Genomic DNA, 14,225 nt, shown 5'->3' with positions numbered 1-14,225 from the left:
TGGCAGTTTGTTAAGAAAATACGAGTTGTATAGCTGACGCTGTGCTAGTCAACTATTCCTCAGCATATTGCCATGGAAACGGAAGAAAGATTTGCAGAAAAAGTAGGACAGACAACATGCATAAATATAACGGAAGCTTATTCAATTTGTTTATTTGTTTGTTTGTTTAAAAACATACCAAAACAATCCCTAAAACTTGTAGGATTCGTCCGCCGAACACTCAGACGGACAGAACGGTGATTTATTGATGTAAAATGAGCCACAGAGAGATTATAAAAACCGACCGAACTCAAAAAGGGAAAAAAAAAAAAAGAAAAAGGCGTGACGTCACGTTCCCACAATGCACGCGCGCCCGAGCAGCTCGAGCGCCGCTGTGTTTAGAGGGAAAACACCGCAGGCCCTGGACAAACTCCAGAAATTAAAGAAAGAAGGAGAGAAAGAAATGTGTGAAATTTTATTGCAGGAAACGTTCGTGTGCTGATGGAAGCAGGGAGTGTGTGTTTTTGGCGCCTGGTTAGGGATCCGATCCGACACACAAAGTGAACTTGTGCGGGGCTTTAAAGTTTTGTTGGTGAGCAAAATTTTTTTTTTTTTTTACTGAAATAATAAATCTTACATAAATAAGATAAAGTTGTGGTTATATTTCACGTGTGCATGAGCGTGCATGAGCGTGCATGAGTGTGCATGAACGTTTTCAAATGCAAAAGATCAGATTTCGGTTTAAATCAAACTGGAAAACCAATTCTGAGGTCTAATGTTGGTTAAACAAACATGTTCAGTAGTGAGCATATAAATATATGTGTGTGTGTACACACATATATGTTATGTATTAATTTGTGTTATATACGATTTGCATTTTCTCTGATTTTTCGAGTGAGAAAACTTGTTTTCAGATCAATGGTGAAATGTGCATGTGTAATCTAGATGTTTTGTTGCAATTGTGTCGCTTGAATGTGTGTGTGTGTGTGTGTGTGTGTGTGGCTGCATGGTGGTGGGATGATGATGGGGGTCTAATGCATGCAGCCTTACACACTTCTGCTGACTAAGTGCAAAGTTGTTTTTTTTTGTTTTTTTTTTATATGAATAAAAAGGGTCCTTATATCTAAAATATATTTATTTACCATATACCATTTGTGTTATATAGGTAGAATTATGTCTGTTGTTTATTTTACATGGAAAAAAGAATTTCTTCTATGATTTCTTCAAAATAAGCATGTAAAGAAATGTTTAAATTGTGTCACTATTAAATAATACCCATTGGATTTGGATGAGCTATTCACATCCAGTGTAGTTTGAAGATATTAGTGACACCTTTTGAGTTTGCTTTAATTGTAGATTTTGATTGTGCATTTCCTTTTTATAAAAGTCAGTCTTTTGTGTAACCGACTGAGATCCAATTCTATAATCCGGCTTTGTTTAAGTCTAGCAGCTTTTACACGGTTGATATTTTTAGTTATTTATTAAAAAGAAAAGTTTTTCTTCCATTTAGAATAAAAAAATAATAATTCTAATGTAGATTGCAGTCATAGGCTGATTTTTTATTTTTTTTCCCCCTGAATTGAAATGTGTAAGATATGATGTAAAAGTGTAATCTGTAATTATCGCTTCTTGAAACTTTTTAAAATTAAAAATATTCATCGCAGACACTTTTAGAGTTGAATTTTTGTGAAAAATTAAACACACAATTTTTTTGTAAAACATTAAACACAGAGAATTTTTATTTATTGATATATAATTATTTATTAACGATAAAGTTTCTGTCATATTCTATTAGTAATATAGTTGTAATTATAGTAAGACCTAAGTAAGCATAGGAACTGTACGCTTTATGTTTCATAGTAGCTGAACTCTGGATTGAATGAGTAGAAAGAAAAAAAATCATGACGTGCAAAGACAAACGGAAAAAAAAAAAAAAAAAAAAAAGAATTTTATATACAGGCTGTTGTACGTGTACGACTTTGTAACTGTGCGTCTGTTCCATTTCCTGGCCTTTGATTCATTTCCATATCTTGCGTATGAAGACTGAAATGAAACGGATCAGGGTGCTTCTTAAGCGGTTTGAAAGGAGTAATGTAACAGCTATTTGTTTTAGATTTTTTTTATGGCAGAATAATTTAATATAACAACAGGATTATTACACTGTCGTACATAGTTTGTACAGTACAATGCAGTTTCGTAGTAACTGACGGTTTCCTATACACTCACTAGGCAATTTATAAGGAACACCTACTGTATACACCTGCTCTTTGATGCAGTTATCCAATCAGCTGATCGTTTGGCAGTCATGAAGGTACTAGTCAAAAACTTTAGTTAATGTTCACATCAAATATCAGATTATGGGGAAATAAGCGTAATCTCTGTGATGTCATCTGCGGCATGGTTGTTGGTCCCAGATGGGCTGTTTTAGGTATTTCAGAAACCGCTGATCTCCTGAGATGTTCACACACAACAAACACTAGATTTTACACAACATTGTGCAAAAATACACTGCAGGCTGAAATGCCTTGTTGGTAAGAGAGATCAGAGGAGAAGGACTAGACCGGTTTGAGCCGACAGGAAGTCTGTAGTATCTCAAATAAGCGCTCTTTATAACCGTGGTGAGCAGAAAAGCATTTCAGAATGCACAAAACCTCGAACCTTGAGGTGGACGGGCTACAACAGGAGAATACTTCATCGGGTTCCACGCCTGTCAACCAGGAACTAGAATCCGATTCAATCACGAGCGCAGAGTCGCAGAAACTTTTCGGTTGAAACAATCGAGATGATTTTCTTCTCACCACAGTTGTAAATAGTGATTACGTTAGTTAATACGATCCTTCCTAGCAGCTTGGACCAATCTGGACATTTTTCTCATCATCAAGGTGTTTCCATCCATGATTTTTGTGTTTTTTTTCTCACCATGGAACCAACCATGCTTCTGGAACCAACATCCATTCCACAGTTAAAGTTACAGAGATCACAACTTTTCCCCATTCTGATCTCTTTAAACATTCTGACGTACCTGAAGCTTTTGCCACGTGTCTGGATGAATGTGCAGAAGTACAAGTGTTTCTATTTAATTGGACAGTGATGACATCTCTGACTTGCTTCATCTCTCTGACTTGCTTCATATTTACATCCCGAAGCGTACGCTCAGATCTTCTTCATCTGTTTCCCTTGTTGTAGCTTCTGTTCGTTTAGCCACTATGGGGTCTAGGGCATTTAGTTGTGCTGCTCCTAATCTCTGGAATTCTCTTCCACGATCTATACGAGAAAGTGACTGTCTGACTACTTTTAAATCATGTCTTAAAACTCACTTAGCTTCTTTCTCTGATCAATTTTAAACTATTTAATGTCAATAATTGTTGTTTGTTGTATTGATTTTATCATCACCACTCAACTGTACGGTGTCCTTGAGTGCCCTGAAAGGCGCCTTTAAATAAAATGTATTATTATTATTATTATTATTATTATTATTAAAGTGCAAATGGACAACAGAACACGAGGCATTTATTTATACACTGAGCAAGTAGACTCAGTAAGAGAGACAGCATAATAAATACAACACAACAGTTTATACCTTAAACTTTCTCACTCATTACACATTTGTGTCTTTGTGCAGGATGTTGACTATGTGACGACTACCAACCATCTCAAGAACTTTTGAAAAAGTTGGATCTCTGGTATTCTGAAATTATTCTTAACACTCATCATAACCATGCTGTGCAAGAAATGGCTTCTCCTAAATGTCCAAGCACAAACATAATGATGTTCCATGGAAAGGAGCAGCTAAACAGCCACCTACAGACCCATGACTCCAACAAGCAAGAACTGCAGTGTGAAGAGTGTGGCAAACACTACAACACTCGGCTGGGTCTGAGACGTCACGTGGCCACCCACGCCACCTCTGTGACCGGAGATCTTTCCTGCAAGGTGTGCCGTCAGGTTTTTGAAAGCATGCCGACTCTTCTCGAGCACCTGAGCACCCACACCGGCCGTCCTCCTCCAGGCGGAGCCGTGCGGGAGCGAAAGCACCAGTGCGAGCGCTGCGGCCGACGCTTCTTCACTCGCAAGGACGTGAGGCGCCATGCTGTTGTGCACACAGGCAGAAGGGACTTCCTTTGCCCTCGCTGCGCTCAGCGCTTCGGCCGACGTGACCACCTTACCCGCCACCTGAAGAAGAGTCATGCTCAGGAGCTGGACATCCTCACGTCTGCAGCCCCCAATGTGGTGAAGGAAGAACCGAGTCTGACCATGTGCACCTCGGGATCCCCTAAGGATGCCTCGGAAGCGTTTTCAATGGGTATGTTCAATCCTCAAGGTCTGCAGAGTGCCTCTACCTCAGCAGTCAGTCACCATCATTCTGTGGTGCCTGGATCCCTATCCAGCCACATGGGTGTGAGCTGTTATTTTGAGCCAAGTAAGCACCAGCTCCAACAGTACCATGAGGCTCAGCGATACCAACCTGCCTCTGCTACCTCATATCTGAAAGTTGAGATGGAGAACTTCCTGAATGAGCTACAGTGTGGACCGATGCCACCTCAGGCCACTGTCGCAACCTCTGCGTCCAGACCGAGCGACCTTATACCTGATAGCCTGGGAGGTCAACCTGCCCATTTCACCCTCAGGAACGCAACCGCCGAGCCTTCACCCACCGCTGCTAACGTGGACCTCTCGCCACTGCTGGGCTTCCTGCCGTTCGGTCTGCCGCCGTACAGTGCCCCTTTGAGTTCAGGAGGTCTTGTAATGGGATACTCTACAGCTACCACAGATTGCTCGCCAACTCCTACCTCTCAGCTCGCTGGGCCGCTCGCCTCGTTTCAGCCGCAGCCGCTGCACGAGCCTCACGCTTTGGGGCATATAAATCAGCCTCCTGGATTCTCTCCTACTCTACCTCGATTCCATCAGGCCTTCCAGCAGTGATGTTCCTTCTTAAACTGAGTGACACATATTCTTGCGTACACCTACAGCGAAGCACTCGGCAGACTTCGATCGAAGGCTCTTACTTTTACGACTCCATAAAATTCTGTAGAACGAGCTGATTTGGGAGAATTTTGGATTGAATAGAGATTGTTTTAGAATAGTTTTGACTTAGCTGGGTTTTTTTTTTTTTAGTACTTCTTCCCTTTATTCGATTGTAGTGATTTATGGTGTTGTTATTTAGGTTCATTTAGTATCGAGAAGTCCGCATCGAACTAAACCGAGGAAATCCGATGGCGCGCAAAAGTCAGAGACCTCCGTTTATTTCAGCTAACTTCCAGTCAGAACGGCAAGTCAAAGATGTCTGCACGTCAGACGGTAAAGCAGGAAACGTGTATTGAACTGGAAATAAAACTATAGTGTGGAATGTGTGTGGATGTATTCCGACTAAGGGTTTCCCGGGATAAGCCTCGATCGCAGTTCGCACCCGGACAAAGCAGTTATCGGGGATAAATAAAACCGAAGCTAACACGACTACGCTCGTTATACAGTACTAGAAACTTCTCAACACAAACACGTTTTAAAATCTGTCTTCTGGTTCTATGTAGGAGAACATCTAAGACAAGATATCGCTGTGATAACTCTTAACAAAAGGCATCCCGAAATGTCAGACGTACCCTTTAAAAATGGCACCTACCTTCAGTCAAGCAACTATAAATGGCTACAGGCTAAGTTTTCAAAAAAAAAAAAAAAAAAGAGGTATTTGCTTTTATGTAGAAGTGGAAAGGCAAAGGAAATTCTGTGGTTAAACTTGTGCGGTGTGGAATTTCCAGAGCCGGATATGTCAAGAAATGACTGTAGATATCACAGTGAGATGATTTTTGGGAGTATTTTTGGATACCGGAGGTGTTGACAGAAAAACGTGGTATATCAGTGGGAAGTGGGAGCTCAGTGGTTAAGGTGTTGGTTAAGGTGGATCAGAAGGTTGTGAGTTCGATCCCAAGGGCCACCGAGCTGCCACTCCTGGGCCCCTGAGCTAAATGTCACAAATGTAAATACCGTACTAGTTGATACTAGTTGAAAACAAAAATGCTGAATAGAAAAAGTTCTGATCTTTAGTGATCTTAAACCTGTCAAAGTTATTTTGACACCGAACAAATCACTAGCTGTTCATTTCGTCTGGAAACGAAATAAAGTGTGATCTCTGACTTTTACGCAGTCCTGTTCCTTGTTATACTCTTTGGGAAAAAAAGAGACTGGATTTATCACAGTGTTCTCCATTGTACAAGCACTTTTCTCAGTCCGAAGCACTTCCATGACTTAAGAGTCAGTTTGAACTGTGGTCTTTAATCACATCCCATCTCGCAGCTTTCACACAGTACGTAATCTACCTCTTTTAGTGGACTTCTCCGTAAGGGAGCCGTCTCCCTCTCGTGATATCGGCTAGAAAAGCAAAGCGAATCCTCGTATGAAAAGATGTAGTGGATGTAGAGAACTTTTAAAACAAAACAAAAAAAAGAGAACTTTAAAACAAAAGCAAAAAAAAAAAAAAGTGGGGATTTTAGAGTGCATTTCGGTAGTAAGGAATCTGAGACGATTATAGAGTCAGGTGTTCTAAAAAGAATTAGCTTTTATCCATGTTGTTTTAGCATTTACAGTGATTTAAATTTAAAACGGTGCCGTTGTGTTACGTAGATCGACGACGTACGGAACGACGGTGAAGTGTGAAGACAATTTTGTTTGTTTTGTTGCCTGTAACTCTTAATTTCTCTCTGTTCATTCCAAAAATTCATTGGAAAAGCAAATGATTTCAAATATTAAAAATACGATATCATTCAAAAAGAAATGGCTATCTGAAGGAACGTATGGTTACTGGTTCCTAACAGAAGGAACTTAATTTAATTTTTTTTTAAAAGTTCACCTTGTGTTTTTTTTTCTTAAAGGTCCCCAACAGAAACAAATCAAAGTTTTCGTCCCTTGAATCCACAAAGTATTTTGTTTTATGAGACTTATGAGTTACTTTTCCCGTTATGGATGTTACACAAGTTAATGACAGTCTTATCGTTCTGCAAATGGCACGACTCGGGAGCAGAAGTAAAAAAAACCTGAGTTGAAATGGACTGGAACCCAATGTTACTGTGACGTGTTTGGACTCAGACGTATCTACCTCAGACATATCTGCAACTGTGTTTATGTGGGTATCTCACTGGAGTAAGATGGTTTACATCTTTAATAATGTCCAATCGTGGCACTTGTTGTCTTTCAGTTGGTATTATTTGAAGTCTTTTTTTTTTTTTCACGTTTTCAGAAAAAAGGCTGGATTCATTAAATGTACTTAGTATCAAGTTCATGGATGACAGAGAAAATAAAGTATCTTCGAAACTTCTGAGTCTTTTCATTCTTATAACCAAACTTCTAATTACATTTGACATCCGGGCTAACGTGGGATTTTTGAGAAAGTTTAAATTTGTAAGATTCTTCTATAGACTTTTTTTTTTTTATTTGTGTTTACTTTAATGGAGAAAAAGCCTCTGTGCTGTTTTTATTATGTAAAAAAAAAAAAATCTCTGGTTGGTTTGGAACCAATTTGCCAACAATTACACTTTTTAGTTTATTATAGATTGACACAAAAATATTTTTAATCCTTTTAAACATTCAGTTTTGTAGAACATCTATGAAACATCCATATGTTTCTGGTGGTGTTTGTTACAATCAAAGTTTTGGGTTAGATTTGGTGTATGTAAAGAACCTGTAATAGAACTGATCTCATCTTATCAAAATGATGTAACTAAGGCTGATTCCTCTGTTCTTATAAAGTCGTGTGTTAAGGATGATGCTCTCCCATGAGCTAACATTAACTGCCATATTCAGCATTGATGTTTGCTAGTTTTCTTTTTAGTTCTTTAGTCGTACTTCCAGAGGAGCCACAGCATTCACTAGAAATCCTAAAATTGTCCCATGAAAGCTTATAAGGAACCCTTGAAAATGTTCTACAACAGTTTGAAATTGCTGACAAGTTCTAGGTATTAAGAATAAGATCATTACTGATCGTTTGGAGATCGTGTCTTATAGTTTACCCAGTGAATACATACACGCACGTACGCCGTTTAAAATAAAATAACAAGTTCTTCAATGGTTTTGTGCCTAAAATGAAGGGTTATTAGTTTCCAAATAGAGAAACAATTCTAATAGGGGAAAAAAACTTGACACGACGAAGTACGTCTTTAGTTTTGTCACATCTTTAGTTACTGAACTTTTTAATGGCAAACAAGGGTCGTGTGTGTGACACTTTTTACAAGATGTGAACAGGAAATCTTAGAAAATGAATATGACAAAACAAAAAATAAATAAATAATCAAATCTAATTTAATATTGTAAGGTATTTATTAACATTATCACTTTATTTCTGAGAAAATAATTTGGTTTGGATTCGTTGGAGTATAAAAATGAATGAATTTTAATGCTTTTATGTAGAATAACGCAGCATGAGTTTAAATAGAAATAATTTAGAATTTTATTTTTTTTTATTTTTTAATATTTTAAGTGTATAATTTATCACTGAACTGTGATACCCATACGCATTCACTTAAACATAGAATAAAATGCTTTCTCGACAACCTAAATGCTATAATTTTATTAAGCACATTGATATGATTAAAATAAACACGTTTTTAAAAAAAAAAAATTTATGTATTTATGGCTATTTTTTCTATTTCTATGTACATGCAAACAGGCAAAATACACGGGCAGCTAAGGCAACCAGTACCAAACCCAGATGAAGGACCCTTGGCTGTGTCTCAAATGACTCCAGAGTAAACATATAGTCCACTACGTAGGGCTCAAAAGCCGATTCATCACAAACTACGTAGTGCACTTCTCTAACAAGCTATTTATCCGTTTGGGATTCAGCCATTATTTTGCCTGAATGGGGCGCTACTGATATGTTTTCTTTTCTAATTGTAGGAAGCAAAAGTAAATATGACAGAGTAAATATTTATTTTATATAATTGTTGTGGATGTTGTTTCTGTTTAAAGCTACAGATGATCTCCATGTATTAGCCGGTACAGTGTTGTTGTCCAACAGAAATGGCAGACGAGGCTCTTTTCCAGTTCCTCCATAATGAACTTATTCAATATGTCAACAACACAGAAAATGGCGAAAATGTAAGATATAATATTATAAAGTAACAGATAAAATCTTGTCTTATAGATTTATATGATATAATGTTGTCTTACATGTAGTTCAGCTGTAAAAAAAGAAATTAAAATAAATAAATAAAAGGTTCATGTATGAAGGTGTATTGAGTGTCTTTAACTCTGGCTGGTGTCAGTTAGTGATGTTGTTTGTGTTGTTGTGTTTTTGTACAATTGTCTTATCAAATGTAGGAAAATGGACGGTGTGTTTCTAAGCTTGAGAACATAGGCTTTCGTGTGGGACAAGGTCTCATCGAAAGGTAAGTAAATATTGTGAATTATTCTCAAATTTTCGTGTAAATTCCTGTGTAAAATAAATCATATATCATCTATAAGATAAGATATAATAAGATGTACCTTTATTCGTCCCACAATGGGGAAATTTCACTGTTAGAGCAGCAAATGTAAGAAAATGCAAATATATAAAAAGTATAGAGACATAATATAATATTAGGGTTGGGTATCAAAAGGAATGTTCCAGTTCCGATTCCGGTTCCAGTTCTGCCTTACGATTCCCGGTTCTGATTCCATTTACATTTACATTACATACAGCATTTGGCAGATGCCCTTATCCAGAGCGACGTACATAAGTGCTTAAATCTCTAACATTGAATACATTAATGCTGCCTCACTAAGTTACATACTTATTTTTTTTAAATGCGAAAGAATTAAGGAAAGAAGTGCTAGTTGAAGTGTTTCCTGAATAAGTAGGTCTTCAACCACCGCTTGAAAATATCCAGTGACTCAGCTGTCCGGACCTCTAGGGGAAGTTCATTCCACCACCTTGGTGCCAGTACAGAGAAGAGTCTTGTAGTATACTTGCCTCTTACCCTGAGAGATGGTGGAACCAGTCGAGCAGTGCTGGTAGATCGGAGGGTGCGGGGTGCAGTGCGAGGAGTGATGAGGGCTTTGAGGTAAGAGGGAGCTGGTCCATTTTTGGCTTTGTAGGCCAGCATCAGTGTTTTGAATCTGATGCGTGCAGCTACCGGAAGCCAGTGGAGGGATCGCAGCAGCGGGGTGGTATGAGAGAACTTTGGCAGGTTGAAAACAAGCCGGGCAGCTGCATTTTGGATCATTTGCAGAGGACGGATTGCGTTCATAGGTAGACCTGCCAGCAGTGCATTGCAGTAATCCAGTCTAGAAATGACAAGAGACTGAACAAGTACCTGAGCAGCCTGTGTGGACAGAAATGGCCGAATACTTCTAATGTTGTAGAGAAGAAACCAACATGAGCGAGTCACATTAGCAACATGAGAGGAAAAGGACAGTTGATTGTCCATGGTTACCCCAAGGTTGCAAGCTGTGGCTGAAGGGGAGATCAGATCGTTGTGCAAGGATATAGCAAGATCATGACCTGGGGATGAATCACCTGGGATGAAGAGCAGCTCAGTTTTGCTAGGATTAAGCTTTAACTGATGAGCAGTCATCCATGATGAAATTTCTGCCAGACATGCTGAGATCCGGTCAGAAGCTGTGGCATCTGCGGGTGGGAAAGAGAAGATAAGTTGTGTATCATCAGCATAGCAGTGGTAAGAGAACCCATGTGAGGAAATAACTTCACCAAGAGAGTGAGTATACAGGGAGAAAAGAAGAGGACCAAGTACTGAGCCTTGTGGGACGCCAGTGGAGAGTCTGCGTGGAGCAGATGTCACTCCCCTCCATGTTACCTGATATGAGCGTCCTTCCAGGTAGGAAGCGAACAATTCCCAAGCTGATCTGGCAAATCCCAAGACTCCTGAGAGTGGCTAAGAGAGTCTTATGGTTGACCGTATCAAACGCTGCTGAAAGGTCAAGGAGGATAAGGACGGATGAGAGTTTGGCTGATCTAGCAGCATGTAGTTTCTCAGAGACATCCAAAAGGGCTGTCTCTGTGGAATGAGCTGCTTTAAAGCCAGACTGGTTGGGGTCTTGGAGGTTGTTCTGTGAGAGATAGACAGACAGTTGATTAAAGACAATGCGTTCAAGAATTTTTGAAAGAAACGAGAGAAGTGATACCGGTCTGTAGTTACTGATGTCTGATGGATCCAGAGCAGGTTTCTTCAGGATGGGAATAACCCTTGCTCTCTTGAAAGTAGTTGGTACCTGACCAGATGCTATGGATCTATTGGCGATAGTGGTAATGAAGGGCAGAAGGGCATTCCGATTCCATAATAAAAGAAATGTGAAAAATAATGCACAATACTTAAACAATTCCATTTGTGTTTATTAATCACTCTTTAAATATTTTAAACAGAGCATTTCAATTCATATCAATTTAAATTTAAATAAATCCAACATCAAATTTAACATTCAGAATTTACAACTTAGCAAAACAGTTAGCAATTTTTCTGAAGAAAAATTAACATGTCTGCTTTCTCTGGGTGAAGACGAGACCTTTCCTGGCTTATTGTATCTCCAGCTGTGGAGAAAACCTTCTCAGATGGACGGACTTAAGTAAAGTTGGCTCCATATTCACAGATTCGAATTCCCTGAGTCAATAGCTCCTGACCTAAACACTCTTATTACACAAATAACGCCTCTTTTTTTTTATCGTAGTAGTGTAGAGAGGCAGCTACAACGCAGCTACAACCCAAGTTTCCTCAATATCAGCTTTCCTCCGCGTTGGACAAAATACATAATTCTCTATGTGCGAACACCTAAGAGACAGATTCCAAGGGACCGTCTGCAAAGTGCAAAACCCGAAAAGCGAAAACAAAAAACAGTCAATAACTTTACTGTAATACACTGTACTGTCACCAAACTCAGATCACACATCACTGATGTCCTGAGTGTTGTACTACATATGTGGTTTTTTTTTTGTTTTTTTTTTGTTTTTTTATGATGGGGTAGATTTGCTTCCTTGTCGTAGCTTTGGAAATTAATCCACACTTTAGACTTTTTTTTTTTTAGACATGTTTAACACAAAGCGTACCTCAGCACAGCAGCGCGAGTGACTGATTTCTGTTGTAAGCTGCGTTAATTTGGTTGCGTGACTGTAAAACAATTAATATTCATGAGGTAAGACGTGGCTATTTAAAGTGACCGCTCCCAGCGCTTTGCTCGTCATTGCATCGGTTCCTGTTAAAAAACAGAAGCGGTTCTGAATAAGAACCGGTTCTCGGTTCCCAACCCTATATAATATACAGTCTATACAAAACAAAAATGTATAAAAAAGAGACCACGAGTAAGTAGTTAGACTAACAGACATATTGCACACAGGTAATATTGACACAGGCACGTTGAGTACAGAGTTTAATGTGCAGGTCATTCAAGGTCTTACGTTTAGAATTACGATGCACGAATAAAGTTTTTTCGAATCCTGGTCAAAAGAAGTTAATGGTATTTTTGCTAATTCCGATGCACTTTATTTATTTTATTTCCTTGAATTTATTACAATGAAAATGTGTCACGTGCAAAATAAGTGATCGTGGTGGTGATTGCTGTCTCTGTAGGTTCACCAAAGACACGGCGCGCTTTAAAGACGAGCTCGACGTCATGAAATTCATCTGCAAAGATTTCTGGACCTGTGTGTTTAAGAAGCAGATCGATAACCTGAGAACAAACCACCAGGTAAGTGTGAATAGATGAATCTACTTGAAGCGATGTCTGCTGATCACAGCCTGAATATGTTAATGGGTTGAAAAGCTTGTAGTCACTGTGACGTGCTGTTTACACACTTATTACCTCAAATACTGCAATAGCGTGTAATTCCAAAAATCTTTTTTGGCAGGGTATTTACGTCTTACAGGATAACAAGTTCCGTTTATTGAACCAACTGTCTGCTGGTAAACAATATCTGGAACATGCCCCGAAGGTACACATGCACCCTGACAACACCAACACATTCCTACACTCTTTCATACCTAGCGTAGTCACTCTATGTGCTGTTGTGTATTTTTGCGTACTTTGGCTTCACTGAAAATAAACAACGTCGCATTTTGGTGATTAAAGGTTTGTTTGTTTTGTTTCATCCTGCACAGTACTTGGCGTTTACCTGCGGCCTGGTGAGAGGAGGGCTGTACAACCTTGGTGTGAAGAGCATTGTCACCGCTGAGGTGTCTGTCATGCCTGCTTGTAAGGAGAACTGTTTTAATGATCACACACACACACACACAGAGTTCAGGATGAGATAGATAGGCTGGAGACTGAGAGACATGATGGTGACTGAGAAAGAGACAGGCTGCAGACTGAGAAAGAGACAGAGAGAGTGAGACATGATGGAGAGAGAGAGAGAGACTGAGACATGATGGAGATTGAGAGAGAGAGAGAGAGATAGAGAGAGAGGATGGTGAGAGAGAGATAGAGAGACAGGATGGTGACAGAGAGAGAGATGATGGTGAGAGAGAGAGGATGGTCAGAGAGAGAGAGAGAGGATGGATGGTGGGAGAAAAATAAGAAAGGATGGAAACAGAATAAGGGGCCAGAGATGAGAGAGACAGAGAATGGATATGACAGAGCAAGAAACACGATAGAGAGATGAGAGATAAAGAGAAAGACAGAGACTAACTCGGACATAGAGAGAAAGAACGTTAGAGAGAAGAACAACAGGATAGTAGGGAGCTCAATGTAACACACTTACTGTTCTTCTCTTCTCAGGTAAATTCCAGGTGATGATCCAGAAGATGTAAACACCGAACAAGAACAAAGTCTTTCTAATATATAGGCATCTGTCATATAGTTTTGTTTATTTGTGATTTTATTCTACTGTATTTTCTCTCCATCAAAGCCTCTTAAATTCCTTGCATGCAATCTACAGCATGTTGAGGTCATGCCTTATTGTACTGTGTTCATTTGTACCATAACCTTGATTCATCGTTGGGTTTACACTTTATCTCCTACATCATTTGCACAAGATATTAAAACATATTCTGTTTGAAGGAGTTTTACACCGTGTCTTATTTGAATGTGCAGGATATAATATTGGCAAATCAAATTAGTTTAAATAAGCGTTACGCTGTGTCACAAAGTGTAGTTCAGGATTATATGTTTGTTGGATTTCTAGTGTATATTTGATTTTATTCTCTTGGAATACAGTGGACGAGTTGCCAGTAGGAAAAATCCACCTGGAAAGCCAACATTTGCACCAGGATCTACAGTGGATTTCTCTACCATGGTGGCAAATCAAGAATGAAAGAAGCACCTCTTGTGTTTTG

General features: G+C 39.1%; 2 protein-coding genes across 3 annotated transcripts; both read left to right on the top strand.

Moving 5' to 3' along the window:
- The first annotated feature begins 331 nt into the window (after nucleotides 1–331).
- On the top strand, nucleotides 332–7,142 carry plagx (pleiomorphic adenoma gene X). The gene is made up of 2 exons (XM_060894902.1): nucleotides 332–571; nucleotides 3,602–7,142. Exon 2 carries the CDS (start codon nucleotides 3,712–3,714, stop codon nucleotides 4,900–4,902), a length of 1,191 nt encoding a protein of 396 aa, XP_060750885.1. The 5' UTR covers nucleotides 332–571; nucleotides 3,602–3,711; the 3' UTR covers nucleotides 4,903–7,142.
- Nucleotides 7,143–8,805: 1,663 nt separating this feature from the next.
- On the top strand, nucleotides 8,806–13,952 carry trappc6b (trafficking protein particle complex subunit 6B). 2 transcript variants are annotated; one of them, XM_060894862.1, is made up of 6 exons: nucleotides 8,809–9,063; nucleotides 9,286–9,353; nucleotides 12,525–12,642; nucleotides 12,803–12,886; nucleotides 13,053–13,146; nucleotides 13,669–13,952. In XM_060894862.1, exons 1-6 carry the CDS (start codon nucleotides 8,986–8,988, stop codon nucleotides 13,698–13,700), a joined length of 474 nt encoding a protein of 157 aa, XP_060750845.1. In that variant the 5' UTR covers nucleotides 8,809–8,985; the 3' UTR covers nucleotides 13,701–13,952. The 2 variants fall into 2 exon arrangements, with proteins under 2 accessions (XP_060750844.1, XP_060750845.1); XM_060894861.1 differs by lacking the exon at nucleotides 13,669–13,952 and having other exon boundaries at nucleotides 8,806–9,063; nucleotides 13,053–13,220.
- Nucleotides 13,953–14,225: the final 273 nt, after the last annotated feature.

This window comes from Tachysurus vachellii, chromosome 19, assembly GCF_030014155.1.
Source record: "Tachysurus vachellii isolate PV-2020 chromosome 19, HZAU_Pvac_v1, whole genome shotgun sequence".
Classification (NCBI taxonomy): domain Eukaryota; kingdom Metazoa; phylum Chordata; class Actinopteri; order Siluriformes; family Bagridae; genus Tachysurus; species Tachysurus vachellii.
This window is presented reverse-complemented; position numbering and strand designations above follow the sequence as displayed.

Coding starts and splice junctions, on each gene's coding strand:
- trappc6b (XM_060894861.1), top strand. CDS start 8,986: ATGGCAGACGAGGCTCTTTTCCAGTTCCTCCATAATGAACTTATTCAA. Junction 9,354..12,524: donor GGACAAGGTCTCATCGAAAG/GTAAGTAAATAT, acceptor CTGTCTCTGTAG/GTTCACCAAAGACACGGCGC. Junction 12,887..13,052: donor ATCTGGAACATGCCCCGAAG/GTACACATGCAC, acceptor CATCCTGCACAG/TACTTGGCGTTTACCTGCGG.
- plagx (XM_060894902.1), top strand. CDS start 3,712: ATGGCTTCTCCTAAATGTCCAAGCACAAACATAATGATGTTCCATGGA.